Here is a 15,844-nt window from a genome sequence, read left to right as displayed (position 1 = left end):
GATCCGGCCGCAGGAATGCCATCTATGAAATCCCAGCAGACCCTGGGGTGCAGGGACCCACTGACCTGTCACAGAGTCTGGCACTCAACAAGTCAGGTGAGAAACATCATGGGGTAAATGGTACATGTGGCACGAATTTTCACAGTAGCTACAATCAACCAATAAATAGGGACTTGCATCAACTACTTGGAATAATTCAGTGGGATTAAGAAGAGAAATTGATATATTATGGCTTGAAATTCCTGGGTTCATCAGAGTATGGGGTGTGTACTGACAGTGCCCAGTGCATTGTGTTTTTTGGATTCTACATCCAGGGGACACCAAAGCCCACACTTTTAATTTCTTTATATAGGGATTTGTATTAAAAAAAAATAATAATAAAAAAAAAAGTTGAAAGTGCAAACATTGAGCCTCCAGTGTACATCCTCTGTGAATGACCTTCTCAGACAAATAAAAGACATGTCTTTTGTAGTTAAAGATTTGAAATGAAAAATATTTGCATATTAATATAATCTTAAATGTGTCCATTGCGCTGTGTATAGCTTGATTTGACTGACCAGCTTTATCATTTGCATCAGCTGCACAGGACGCTATGAATAACTCATCCTACAACTTAATTGCTGACTCTTGGAGAACTTAGTCTGGTGCATTTTGTCTGTGGTAAGATAATATGCATATGGTGTTTTCTGTACTTGTGGTCAGTTAGAGATTCAGGGTTTTTCAAAGATGGGGAGGGAAGAGATTTAATTTTAAGACTGAAGTTATTATTCCAAACAGTAATTTTTGTTTTAGTCTTAAAATGTGTCTGGAAGGAATTTGTTTTGAATATAAAATATAGTATGTAGCTTAATTCTGTTTATCTTCCAAAAGTTCCATGCATGGGTCTGAGTGTTTTGGACATGTCAGTAGAAATCCTCAGTTTACTTTGTGTCCCTGTTTGGTCCACTGTGCACGCGATGAGACAATTCTTTGGTGACTTCTGGTCTTGCCGTTTTAATGCTGACTTACTTGCTTATTCGACTGACTCCACTGACTTAACAAGTAGTAACTTATGCATGACACTGGCTGTCTGTCTCTCTCTGTTCCTCTTTCTCACTGTCTGTCAGGTGATGAGGAAGATGACAATGAGAAAAGCCAAGACTCTCCTGCTAAAGAGGAGGAGACTCAAGCTAAGGGCAGCTGATGGCGAGGGGCATCGGACATTTATGGACTCAAACAGACACTTCTTTTTGTCTGTTGTCCCTGAATGCTGAGCCTCTGAGTGGCCAGTCGCACCTAATGACTATGAATATACACAGCAAAGTCCTCTACTGCCACCATCCCGCTATTAGGACGTCATCACTATGGCAACTGCAGTGCAGTCTTCCCCCTTGCAGTTGGGTGTGTTCCAACTTCCTTAAAAAGCCTCCTTTCCTCGCTGCCCTTCCTTCATGGCTGCCGATATGAGACTGGACGTCAACAACCAAAACAAGCCATGTTTTGAATGCCGGTGGTCATGAGTAGAAAGAAGAGAAAGGTAAAGAGGCCATTCAAGGTTTTTGGGGCAGGCTTAAGTGTTGCCACAGAATTAAAATGTCGTCTTCCCTCCCCCCCTTACGGCTTGAATCAATCACCACTGATGGGGCTGAAACATTTCCAGGGAGCCGAGGACAGTGACTGGACACCTACTCTTCCTCTGCTCTTTTTGTATCAACGCCTGTCCATACGTACTTTCTCTATCAGTGCTCCCTTTCCCATCTCTGTCAATATTTTTCTGCATATTTGTTTACTTTGGGCCATGGATCTAGTTTGGTTCTTATACAGCAGGGGGCTTGATGTAAATCATCTCACAACTGTACTCCAGTATTTTCAGTGTCACACTAAATACACCAAGGAAGTGTGGTTCTGTATTTTGTGTAATGTCTCAGCCACTACTGATTAAAGAAATGTGGGTAAAAAAAAAAGTTACAGGCAGTCATGCATTTAATTGCTCAAAAAAGGCCCAGTCCAAATCAGGTTTAATCACAGGGCATACATATGTTAAAGTTAGGAACAACATTAAGGCGAAAAGCTCATCAAAAGAGTAGCTGTGTTCTGTTTCAGGGGCTGATTTCCTTGTATCTTGCTATGCTTTTTTTTTGCTCATAACTTTGAGGTCAAGTAAATATTAACCCGTTGTTTTTATGCCCACTGCCAGGCCTCACAGTTGCACCCTGTGTGTAAGTCTACTAGATAATGCAAGTTTCCCTCTGCAAACGCAACATTTTCAATCTGTTGTATTGCCAAGGCAATCTGCAATCTGATAAGTAAACTGTCTTTTCTTTGAGCTCTGTATGTTTAAAATATAGTAAATGACATATATTATTTTATGATATTCAGTATTTTGAAATGCAACTTACTTATGATTTTACCATCACAGAATTAACTTTTTGCATCACATCAAATATCAATTTTGAGATTGACTTTTATTCTTGCAGCTATTGTATTGAAACAGTCACTAATACTTTTGGGATACATTTTTTTTAAAGTGAGGTTTTACCCTCACTATACATCATAACTAGGTTTTGCTTCATTTCAAAGTATAATCAATCCTTTTGAATCAACCCTCTCATATTCTGTTATTGGTCCATGGGGAAGTTGTCGGTCTAGTTTTTGTTGGCAATGGAGATAGATAGATTTGTTTTTTGTAACTACCAGGTGTCTACACACACATTACCGTATTATACTGTTTCCTTGTTACCCTACAGTAGATCAAAACATCATATCCAAATGTGTGTGTTTAAAATGTCTTTGGTTTACAGTGGCTATTGACACAAAAAATGATTTGCTACTTGAGATTAGAAAACTTGCACTAAAACTGATAGTACTCGGTTACACTAGTGTGTATTGATGGTTTATTATTATTTATTGGAGGTGTGTGCTGTATGTGTGTATCATAACCCTGTAGATGTCTATTAGAATGAGTGTTGTTGGGATTGTACAGGCTGCCTGTGAACTTTGCAAGTATTTTTTTTCTTTCCAGTCATCCTTTTCTTAGTGAAAGAATCACCCCTTTTAATACTACACTTGTATATTGCCTTGTTTTGTTATAGCAATTAAATATGTGGATATGCACTCATGTCTTTATTGAATTCATGCTGTATAAAACTTATCTAATTATTTTCATCATTCTATTTGTTTCATTTATCTTGTTTTGAAAAAAAGAAAATATACAAAATCTGAAATTCAGTTTAAATACAGTGTATTTACAGGTCAAGAATAATTTGTGCATTCAGTCAGGTGTGATTTAATGACAGACACTGTTAACATAGTTGAACGAGAGCACCCAAGCACCTGTTGTATTTTCCACATTGTCATTTTCTGTCATTTTGCCAGTTCATTCATAAGTTTTGTCACCGTGTTAACTGAGGCTATAATACCCTCATAACTCATTTTGTCAATTTTGTTAGTTTTAATGTGCAATTAAATTTCAAACTGATGAAAATGACTGGATGAACGGCGTCAAGACAAAACCATTAATGTTGCACCGCCCACAGAATATGGAAACGGAATAAGGAAAGTCATTATCTCCCTCTGGTGGTCAGATGAATATATATTATTCAGCAGCAGAAAAGCCAAACAGCTGATCAGTTCTCTTTTGTAAAGAATATAAGATAAAGCACTGTGACACAGTACATAATGTATAAGTCATTGTGATGCCCTGTACTGTAGGTTTTATGTCTGTGTGATGGAACAGATACTTTGATTGTTGGCCCATGTGATGGGATTGGTATTGGTATTGTATTGCAAAGAATTGTGATTGTGATTAACACATTATAGAGCAAGGGGAAGGGCCCAAAAGCACAACACAATGATGACATAAAAGGAGGGAAACAAAAATACTTTACTTACAAGCTTGAAAACAGCATCGAGGCAATAGGGATCACCACAAGGGAAAAGAAAAGTCCAAATCACAAGGAATCACACAAGGTAGATATGACTTTGGCTTGCTGGCTTTCTGACATGCTGGTAATAAATTCTGCAATGAGTGATTTGAAGGAAGGCGTTAAAATACTGGCTGGCGAGGTGGGCAAGTTAATGCAGCTGGGGCTAATTGAGCAAAAGGGAGCAGGTGAGGTGTGTGTGGCAGGAAAGAGCATGGACAAACAGGACTGAAGAAAACGTGTTGACTGTCAAATTGTGATTATGAATCTTAATGAGTATTACTAAACCTATACAGTTTGGTTGATACTGTATTTATGCTGTAGTTGATGCAACAGATTACCTGATAAAGTATCTGTGATGGAACAGAAAGTGTTAAATTAGGTCTCTGTAATCAAACAGTAACTATTGTTAGTTATGTGAGTAATAGGAATGTACAGATGAAGCTCAAAGTTTTCTTTAACTTGAAACACAACAACCGTACTCACACAAGGAAGCCCTGCAGGCAACTGAATGGACTTTGCTCCTTCGTTAATTTGTATTGGATTACGATCCTAAGAGCCAGGCGACACCACACACTCGAGGATCTACTTGTTCAGGGGCTTTGATAACAGGTGGATGAATCTAAGTGTGCGTTGTGTATGTAAAAACACAACTCACTGCTCACTGTGACTCCTCCTGAATTTGGAGTGTTGGTTGGATTTAGAGTACACCTCAGAGTTTTACATTTTTAGTTTTTAATTGAAAAGGATAAGCACAAGTAGAATAAGTGATAATAAACTAGTTAACAGCAATACAGTATAGTATACATACATGTTCTTAAGTGACATTTTAATCCACACAAAATCAATAAATCAGCATTTTAACATAACAAGAAAAAATAGAATAGAAGAGATTAGATAGTCCTTGACAACCTCATCACCACGCTTTTGTTGTGTCTTTTAATGTTTTAATGATTAGTTCTCTTGTGGGATAAATAATCCGTGCATATCCTTGTTGAGCTCAACATTCACGTATGCTCGAGCCACTTCCTTGAATGTTTTGCCATCAAGAATCAGAATGAAACTAGACTGGCTTGGGTCGGAGTGGATGATTGATGTTAGGACCACGCCTGCAAGAGCAGAGAAATAGGTTATTGCATCTTTTTAGTTTTGAATTTAGCTTCACCTAAATTTCACTTATCATATATATCTTAGCATTTTAAACCCATATTCCTATCCACTTGCACTCTCTGTGATATATGGTACCACACACACACACACACACACACACACACACACACACACACACACACACACACACACACACACACACACACACACACACACACACACACAGTGATATGTTATGTAAGCTCACCATCATCCTCTGACTCTCCATTGGGCCTGGGGATGAACACTGCCTCTGATGGCCAGCAGTTGTCATCGCTCCAATAAATCATTTCCTTGGTTTCCGTGTCAAACTTTGCAATCTAAAGTGAATGAACAGATCAGGACAAATAATTAAACACACACTTTTTAGTTCATTTAGCTGGCAGCGAAGCATTAAAAACTGGAGTTAAGCATCTAATAAGCAGTAAACACTGTAGTGTTATGTACACAGTGTACACACAACCTTGCATGAATAGCTTATCAGTGCCCGTGCAGTACTTTGTTCTGAGAAAAGAGCTATAAGATTGTAAAATAGACTTAGTACCATCTATGTACGAGAAGTAACCTGCAACTCTTGGTATTAGATTGGTTGACGTCAGAGACTCAGTGATCCTTAGAAAATGTATCACTTTTTCCAGGAGATACATCAGCATGCCGCCAAGATGACCGAGTGTTAGAGAATAGCAAGTCGCCCTGTAAAATCATGTTGTTGTGTTACTGTGGCAATGTTGCTCTTACTGACTGAAACAAAAAGCTTCGTCTGCTTATACTGCAAAAAACTCATGATCACGAGTGAAAAGATATGCAAAAATATCTTTTCTTCTTTCATATGACTGCAGATGTGCCTTTTCAGCATATTTGAGCATATTTCAACATTATTTGTGTTCCTGAATGTTACAACAAAAAGGGGAAGTGCAAGAAAAAGCCATCTGAAAAGGGGGCACATTATGGTGTATGTTAGGATGTATGAAAGTCAATATTTTTCTTGTAAAACAAGTTTTTTTCTGGCTCAGAACAAGCTAAAGGTGTTAGCTTTACTGAGATCTGCTGAAAACTTTATTCAGTTAATTATCATTTGAAAAAATGAATTGAACAACTGTACAAGGGTCTTTCTTTTCTCAAAGGAAGCCCTAGACATGATGTGATCTGGACCTGTGTCTCATTGACTCAGACAATGTTTATGGTGTTGAAATCCTGCAAAATAGGAACATTTGTATAATCCATATCTCAGTCATATACAAACGCCCTGCAATAAATCCTGTGTAATTATAGTTATACACTTGACAGTGGTACAATTAATGCATGCAAATGTTCTCAAAAAAAGTTTTTACTGCGGTTAACATGGTCAAATTATATCAAGATAAGTGCAGCACTGATTTTGAATGAGGTGGCCTTCATATTTTCATGTACAATGTTTTTTCCTTTTGGGTATGAAGGAAATTAATTACCTTACATATTTCAGTGAAGAAAAATGTATTTGTTGGCATGGTCACAAATTTTCATCATACCATTGCTTAAAGTTATTCCTTTTCTTCTTCCTGCCTTTCTTAATGTTTTATAGTCTGTAAAACCCATATTTAAACACCATTAAAACCAAGGACAAGTCTCTTTATGCTTTTGGAATTCTACGTCAAAGGAAATTAGTATAAATATCTAATTGTCTAAACCAAGATATTTCCTTTTGTACCTTCCTCTGTGCAGAAATCATGCCCCTCAACTCTACTTTGAAGCCTTCTTTCCATTGTTCCTGGTACCTTGACGTGGCTTGTACAAGTGTGCCCAATGGAGTAATGTAGGGACTTGGTCTTATGTCGGGGCAATTGGTAATTTACATTTCATCACAGTTTTGTTCTACTTCCTGTTGTGCCAGCTGATAATTCTCAGTGCTGCCATTTGCTTTCCACTCCTGTAAAACAATGCTGCCAGGAAGAATCCATGTCCCACAAGCAATACATTTAAAGTGCAAATTTCAGGTCTCTCTTGTCGAAAAAAATGCATTACGGACTATAAGAAATCTGAATTACGGACGTTCCCACCAGTTTTGTTCAGCAATAATCAAATTAAAAACAATAGAAAATGTAACCTTTTTTGCCAGTGCAGATTCCTCCACGCAGTTCCCGTAGACAAACTGGTGCCTCTTGCCGTTGACGGTGTAATTGATTCTGGGTAGTTCAAAACCTGACGGAGGTAAAATCACAGTTTTTGTACTTGTATGAGCAAATCAACTAGTCTTAAATACATAATGCACGACATACTAGTTGAACAATAAATGCTTCATTTGCTTTAAGTGTTTCTTTGAGTGGTATTGGTTTTACCTTCACAGAGAACCTCTGCTTGGCACGTGAGCTTGCCCTCCTTCTCCTTCACAGCACTGGCGGTTGTAAACTTGAGTTTCACCAGGTTCTCCCCCACTGCAACGCCCTGCAAAACCCAGTTGAAAAGTCAAACTTAAGTTTTGCAAGGAGTCTTTTTAAAATTACAGGGTGAAATTCATTTGACTTTTTTTTTTTTCAATAGCCCCACCTTGTCTGATTGAACGGGAAGTGCAAATCTTCTGTAACTTGGTTTGGAGTAGCTGTTGTCAGGGTGTCCGGCTTTTCCCCTCAGCTTGCTCAGGTAGAACATGTCATAAAGGCTGTTATCATTGTAGGCGATGACATCGAACACCACGTGACCGTCTTCCTCAAAAGCGTTCACGTGATGGTAGACGACCATTGCTTCAGTGTAGTACTTTGTCTCAGCCTCTTTGCCGGTCCGTCTGTCTATCAGGTGGATCAGAGTCTGATGAAGAAAATTTTATAAAGACGATCATGTTAAAGATTTCGATATCAAGTCGATCCCATTCCACCAAGGTTTTATACAGTCTATAAACAAAACTGCATTGACTCCTTACATTTTCTTCAGGGCATAGCTTGAGGCAGCTTGCCCAGTTGACGCCCCTCATGTAGGCAGTGGCCATCTTGAGGATGTCCAGCTTGAAGGGCTGCTCGATGAAGATGATGTAGTTGTCTGTCATGCCAAAGCTGTGGTAGTAGCTGGGCGTGAGGAGGGAGCGGCAGGGAACCGAGCAGATCACCTCAACATTCTTCAGTGCAGGGACATTCCTGCCTTTGTCTGAAAGTCGAAAATAAAAAGTCCCAAGACACAAACAAACAATAGAAATGATATTAAATATAGGTGCAAACATGTATATGTTTAGCATGTTGCTGTGCTACTGTTGAGTTTCAAGGTATGATACCATAGTGATGCATATGACAAATGAGTGACTGTGTAATTATAAGTCAGTGGAAAAACTGTTTATCATTTCATGATCACAGACAAGCTTAGATTAACATGTAAAACCAACAATTGTTCTCCGTCTGGTTCTTCTTGTCCCAACTTCCATTTTCCTAATTTTGTGTTGTAACTTAACATTCTGCAAGTTGTTCAAAGCTGATTGGACAAGTGAGCACTGCGGTGTGAGGACAAAGTTATGAGGTGTTTATACCTTTCTCTGCAACAGCGGGGACTTTGAACAGTATGTATTTAGTCTTGCCCTTCTCTGCCACTGAAGTTCCAATGTTGTAAGCATTGCCTTCCCTGTCGTAGTGCGGATGGGAGGAAGCCAAGTTTACAGGTAGGTACTTCAGGTAGTCCACCTGTGTGAAACAGTTCAGAAGTGCATGAGCTCTGAACTCACTCTTTACTTAGCTGTGTGTTAACAATCAACCAGATCCCAAGGTGATACCTTGTCCTGAGTTTCCAGAGTCACAGGATCAATCTTGCGGATGTAGTTGGTTTCGGATGTGGCATAATAGTCATTTCCATACTTGATGAAATTGCTGGCGCCATTGTCAGTGAAGTCGGGCACTGTGTGGTTGAGAAAGGTAATCGCCCTGAAAAGTAAGAGGATTTTGTTTCAGAAATGACTTCAGACTGTATTACAAAGTGTTATTGCGTATGCAGGACACATAATGGGAACAAAATGAAATACCAATCTCAAAATGGGATTTCAACTTTATTCTCCACATTCCGACTTTGTTATCAACATTTCAACTTTATTCTTGAAATGGTATTTTGACTTCATTCTCATCATTTCAACTTTATTTTTGACATATTGACTTTATTCTTGACATTTTCCTCCAAATTCTAACTTTACTCTTGAAATGGTATTTTGACTTTTTGTCAACATTCAATTGTATTCTTCACATTTTTACTTTACTGTTTCCAATTTATTCTAGAAATGCAAAATAAATAAAAAATCGTCCTCTTATTTTTTCTTCCTAATAAGGAGTTAATACTTTACAGTAAGAAAGAGACTTAATGAGAGTCCTGCATTGCATCGCAACAACAAATCAGCAGCAGGAAGGCAAAATGGAAGGGGTGGTGCTCCAACACAAAACACTGATTATGATCGCATTACAGATTCCAAAAGTTTTTGTCACGTGCATTTCAATCATTACCATCACTGTTACAAAACCGTAACCCTGCATTTGTGTTTTGCAGATGTTGTAGAAAATTTGTATGTTTGCACTATTACAGCAATGGGGACATTGGAAACTATGGAACTGTTAAAGCATTGGGTGCCAAAAGTATTGCAGATGCTAATGAAGAAATGAAAATACTACTACTATTATTATTTTATGAACAAATACATACATGCGTACATACCTAAATACATACAGATTTGAAAATAATTAAAAGTATGCTTACTTGAAAATGAAGTTCTTGCTTGGGTCTGGATAGGCCATTGTCCCCATTTCAGACACAACTATTCTGTTTGCATCCATGTTAGCTTTATAGGTGTCACTTCTAAGGAATCTGCTTCTGTGGGTCATTTCACCTGAGAGAAAAAGAAGACGTATTTTTATGTGTACTTCACATTTTATGGGTTTTGGTTGCTTAAAGTCACAGATCAACAACTGTAAAGACAAAAAAAAGGTAGAAAAAAACCCAACCATCTTTAAAGTGGAAGCTGTTCATGAAAGCCATCCCATCAAACCAGTGGTCGTAGGAGGTGTCCCCTACAGAGAAGATCCCGGGACCATTGCGCAGCAGTGTGCCTCGCAGCCAGCTGGGAATTGTCCCTGTTTGCAAAGAAACCACAAAACCTTCAAGAGATGCCATTATAGTCAGTGCATTTGTTGGCAATTGAATTGCTTAATAGTCGACCTACCTTTAACTTCTGCCTTAACAGGCTCCGGTCTCTCCTTCGCGTTCTTACAGAAGTCCACGGACATGTTTGCTGACAGTGCAGAGAACAACGCGCAGAGGTGTCGGAGTAAATACTGTTGTGCTGTACCACATGGCAACCACTCCTTTTAAAGCTGTCGCCTTACTTGGGGGTGGGTTGCCAAAAGACTCATTATCTTATCTGTTTGTGCAGGACAGTCCTCTGTGGGGAATTCAGAGAAATCTGGCCGCCCAGATTAGCAGAATGCCACCTGCATAAAAAAAAATATGCAGGTGGCAACAGGTAGATACTCCTCTGAATACCTACATGCGGTTTTGTTTATTCGTTTTTGTTTTTTTTAGATACGAAAAATCTAACAAAAATAAAACAGTTGAGACCTTTTACAAAGTTCGTTCAATATGATCGACTATAGTGAAAACTTGATCCCCTGAAAGTTGTTGGCCAATTGCTGTTTAAATGTTTACCTCAATGCACCTTTGACTTCTGTGACCTCATTTAACCTACCAATGTTTTTTGTTTTTTTTAATTGCCAGTCACATGTAGGGTTTGATCGTTTTTCTGAGTGTAGCGCAGTGAAGTAAAAATTGGATTTCTTTCATCAAATATGAGATCAAATAGTCCCTGCAGGAAGATGGAAATGTGTAAGTATGGTGTGATATTAGATCTTAAATAACTTCTCTTATCTGCTTTAGTTACCAAGAATTTATTATGGCTTTATGGCATTATCACTGGAAAGCCGATGTTGGGCCGCTCTGGGTGTTTTATATACTTCATTATCACATGCATATGATTTTTGTCCTTTCTTTTTTCTTGGAAGGATGTGTGGCAACGTGAACCATGACCTACTTATCTTACCCTACTCGATCAATTTCCGAGTTGAAATTTCCACTCAATCCAAGGTAAACATTTTGTGTGCGTGCGCGTGCATCATGTGTGGACTTGTCCACATGTAGACAAGGGAACCTTGAGGAGAAACATGTTTCTCAGCCAGAAAGCAGAGGTTGAATGAGGATATGCCCTGACAGTGATGTATTACAGTTCCTTTGATTTTGTTATAATTTCTGATGAGCCGGTCCAAGGGTTCTATACTAACTGCGAACAGCAGGGGTGATAAAGAGCAGCAGTGTCTGCAGCCGCACTCCAATGTGACTCTTTGTGATCTATATCCATTAACTTTAACAATTTGCTTGTGGTGATGAATAGAATGTTTGTATCCAATTTAAAAAGTTGGTGCCAGATTTGAACCGTTTTAGTGTTTAGAGTAAATATTGCCATGATACCCGGTCAAATGCTTTTTAAACATCTAGGGACATAATGATTGCTCCTGATTTCTCTTCTTTTTGATGGGATATTATGTTTAATAAGCGTCGTAAGTTATCGCCATAGTATTTTCCAGTGATGAATCCCGTCTGATCAGGATGGATGATTTCAGTGATTATATGATTGACTCTTCTAGCTAAGATTGCTTTTAGAATGGGCATATCCCCGTTCAGCAGTGATATTGGTCTATAGGACTGGCACTCTGTGGGGTCTTTACCTTCTTTATGAATTACCACTATAGTTGCCTCAGTCCAAGACGGTGCCATAGTTTTAGATTCTAATGCATGGTGGTATGCTTTTAGCAACAGTGGTGATAACATATCTTTAAAGGTTTTTATAAAATTCATTAATATAGCCATCTGCTCCTGGGCTTTTATTATTTTTGAGCATTGATATCACCTGCTTGATCTCCCATTCCTAAATGGAGTCATCTAATTTCTTAGCTGCTGATTCTGGCAGTTCACTTAGCTTTATAGGATTGTGACCCTGAACTTTGATCACTTTGTGGAGGCTGGCGGGCAAAGTCATGTCTTTTTTCCTGGAATAAATACACTCTCACTAAAAAGTTTTTCTAAACTAACCAGACACTGCATACAGTTAAATAGAATAAATTGGTGCAAAATGTATTGTACTTTAATGATTGCAACAGCTTGGACACTCTTACGCTGTTTGTCATAAATTATGTTACAGTGATTCCTAAAGTTAGATGCCTGTTAATCACAAGAAAAAGAAAAAAAAAACAGGTTGGTACTTTTTAAGTACATTATGAAGGGGAAAATATGACTTTGGTTTTGTCAACCTACATAAAATTACACATGTCTTCAAAGCTTGCTGAAATCATTATAACACAGACATTTTTATCTTTTGTTTATTACCGTGCCTTGATTTTGTGGACATTGTCTTCCTCCATAACAACTGATTTTACCTTGTAAAAGTACAAGGTTTAGGAAGGAAGATTCCATCTCTGAGTATTTATGCTTCTTTTTTTATCCAGGTAAGTCCAGTAGGAGATGGACATATAAAATAGTGGTTCCCAGTAAACAAAGGTAACAGAGCAGTTTGAGAAGTGCAGATGGATTGATTGCATGCTTGAATTGTTGCTGATTTTAGCCTAATCCAAAATCAAAAAGTTCCCAGTGAGACTGCTATATCAGAAATCTGGATGGAACAAAAACTCCTGGCCTCCTTGAAGCTTAGAAATCTGCACCTCAGTCATGTCAGTAGTCAGTCATTGGCAGACAGTTTGTTAGTAAAAAAAAAAAAAAATTGGCAATGTCCCCAAAAATAATAATAAATAAATAATCAACATCTCTTTCTCAGTTCTTCACATGAAAATATTTACTTCTTGAACCAGGACTTACTTCATCAATTTCTCTCTCTCTAGTTTAGTTTCACCCGTGAGCTTTAAGCCAAAGACCTTAAATGCGTGCCCTCTTGAAACATTGATAGTGTGCAGGAATGGAAAAAGACAAATTTGATCAAATGTGATGCTTGTATAACAAAACACTGCAGGAGGCAATGATTACACACCAACTGAGGTTAGAGGGAATAGAAAGACAGTCCAACACTGTCCTCTACTGGTTAATGCAATACATTATCTGATAGTTGAGAGCATCAAGGTTAGGTTAGGTAGGTTAGGTAGTTACTTTATTAATCCCCGAGGGGAAATTTTTTTCACTACAGCAGCATACAGAAGCAATACGATAACAATAGAACAATAGAAAAGCAATAAAATAGCAGTAAAAAAAATATAAAATATAAAATGCACAGTATATACAGTACAGTATATATCTATATATATTATATACAAACAACCAAGAAACACAGTCAACAGTGTTATTGTTGTGTGATGGATTTTGCCAGAGGTGAGTTATTGTACAGTCTTATTGCAGTGGGCAGGAATGATCTCCTGTATCTGTCCTTGTGACAGCGGAGCTGGAGGAGTCTTTTGGAGAAAGTGCTCCGCTGTCCCTGCAGCAGGTGGTGGAGAGGGTGGACAGGATTATCCAATATGGATAATAGTTTGTTCAGCGTCCTCCTCTCCACCACCTTTTCCAGACTATCCAGATTGTAGCCGATGATGGAGCCGGCCTTCTTCACCAGTTTGTTAAGTCTGTTGGTGTCACCGGCTCCAATGCTGCTCCCCCCCTCCCCTTCTCTCTCCCTCTCCCCTTCCCCTCTACCTCTCTCCCCCAGCAGACCCCAGCGAAGTACAATGCACTGGCCACAACAGACTGGTAGAACATCTCCAACATCTTGCTGCACACATTGAAGGATCGAAGTTTCCTCAAGAAAAAGAGTCGACTCATCCCCTTCTTGTAGACAGCGTTGATGTTGGTCTTCCAGTTCAGTCTGTTGTCATGGAGACACCGAGGTACTTGTACTCCTCCACCATGTCCACCTCCTCTCCCAGAACTCTCAGCGGTTGTGGAGCCGTCGTCTTCCTCCTGAAGTCGACCACCATCTCTCTGGTCTTGGCCGCGTTCAGGAGCAGGTGATTTCTTCCCACCAACACCACAAAGTCCTCCACTACTGCCCTGTACTCGTCCTCCCGTCCATCCCTTATACACCCGACCACTGCAGAGTCATCAGAGAACTTCTGCAGATGGCAGGACTCTGAGTTGTACTGGAAGTCAGTGGTGTATAAGGTGAACAGGAAGGGAGACAGAACAGTTGTTGGTCCTATTCCTGACAAAATGTTGTACTTGACAAGTAACTGAGACAACTTTTGTCACCTACAAACCTACAAATACATTCACTGACTAAATTAAAATTAGATTAATATTGCATTACTTTTTCATGCTTTACTCAGCACAGCACCAAAATTACACACGAACACTATGCCTTGCAGCCCAAAGTCTGTTGGGGACAAAAACTTTAATGGGATTTTTTTTTTTTTATGATGTTAAACTAAATAAACTAAGAAAAACAATAAAACAAAAACAATGTTATAACATGGTGTTATCACTGCTGTCTCCAGCTCAACACTTGTGACAACTAGGAGGGGAGATCTTTGAAGAAACACGACAGGGAGTATGGTCAACAGAATCAAGTTCAACCTCCAATTTTCCTATTACCTATCAAACTGTCGATCCAGAATGAGCACCCAAGCTCATCACAAGTATTCAACACCACACGTGGCTGGTAAACCCAATGACCACACTCTGCTTGGACCAAATTCCAGCCACCAAACAAATCTAGAATTAAACCTGAGCATCAAACCAAAGTGGCTAACCCAAAGGTTCCTCTAAACAAATGGCTCTCTAGCCAACCAAAACATCCCATGACCTGACAAAGAGGAAACCAAGCTCACACAGAAGCCCAGAGCAGGAGTACTGACGCTTATACCCAAGTTACTAGACCAAACTTCCAACTCAGACACACCACATTATTTGAAAGTGAACAACAAACTCACTCCAACAGCATTATACTGTCTGAATCTGACCAGTCTCTGGATCTGCAGTATACTTAAAAAGGAAGGAAAGTATCTCGATCAAAGTCGTCAAATCTGGGAAGCAGGCAGTGGATTATAACCAGTTACCATGGAGGATTACTGCCCCGAGGCCTCGTGGTCATCAACTCTGAACACATCTCGCTAAAAGTAAAGCCATCCTCACAACCAAGCAGGGAAACACTTCTCCACAAACCTTCAATAGAACACTTGGGAAACACCAAACCTGGGGTAAAAGTGAACAGGAGAACCACCCCTAGTCTTCGTGCAGTTAGTGATGGGGGTATTTACGCATGCCAAACCAGCAGTGTGAAGAAAGCAACTAGAAAGCTGATGACCCTCTCACAGCAACGGAGGTGCTCCCGAGCCAATGACTCTACCCACCTTCGTTGCCACCTAATTGAAACACCACGAGCCCCATAGAGGAACCCGCTGCCATACCTAACAGGGGAAAAGCACTCCTGTTCGAACAGACAACACAAAAAAAACCAGACAAATACACAACTAACACAAAGGGAACCAGTTAGCAAACTCTCCTAAAAACTACACAAAAGAGGAACATAACTTGACATTTCCCCTTCTCAAAAAGTGGGTGAACAAACAACAAATCATGTGTTCTACTGATGTCGTCATCCAAAACAACTCATTAACCTACACTCCTGCAAGGCAAACCAAGACACTAGCCACTGACTGGCAGAGGTTAGAAATACACCAATTTAATCCGGGCCAAGTCACCACAAAAGGCCACATTAAGATCACATTCATTTACTCTTAATTTACCGGACGAGCGGATGAGCCCCCACTTATCACAAACTGGCTCAACAAAGAGGAGGGGAGACGAGACGGGTT

At 39.3% G+C, this 15,844-nt stretch overlaps 1 protein-coding gene across 1 annotated transcript; it reads right to left on the bottom strand.

Moving 5' to 3' along the window:
* Positions 1-4,396: 4,396 nt before the first annotated feature.
* On the bottom strand, positions 4,397-10,270 carry bco1 (beta-carotene oxygenase 1). Its single transcript, XM_069716946.1, has 11 exons — positions 10,207-10,270; positions 9,989-10,117; positions 9,744-9,873; positions 8,779-8,926; positions 8,539-8,689; positions 7,945-8,165; positions 7,575-7,832; positions 7,367-7,472; positions 7,135-7,229; positions 5,260-5,371; positions 4,397-5,011 (listed from the first exon to the last, which is right to left on the bottom strand). Exons 1-11 carry the CDS (start codon positions 10,268-10,270, stop codon positions 4,857-4,859), a joined length of 1,569 nt encoding a protein of 522 aa, XP_069573047.1. The 3' UTR covers positions 4,397-4,856.
* Between the last annotated feature and the right edge of the window lie 5,574 nt (positions 10,271-15,844).

This window comes from Brachyistius frenatus, unplaced genomic scaffold, assembly GCF_029030835.1.
Source record: "Brachyistius frenatus isolate BFR_SWC_R1_liver_20210118 unplaced genomic scaffold, ASM2903083v1 Contig_165, whole genome shotgun sequence".
Taxonomy (NCBI): domain Eukaryota; kingdom Metazoa; phylum Chordata; class Actinopteri; family Embiotocidae; genus Brachyistius; species Brachyistius frenatus.
This window is presented reverse-complemented; position numbering and strand designations above follow the sequence as displayed.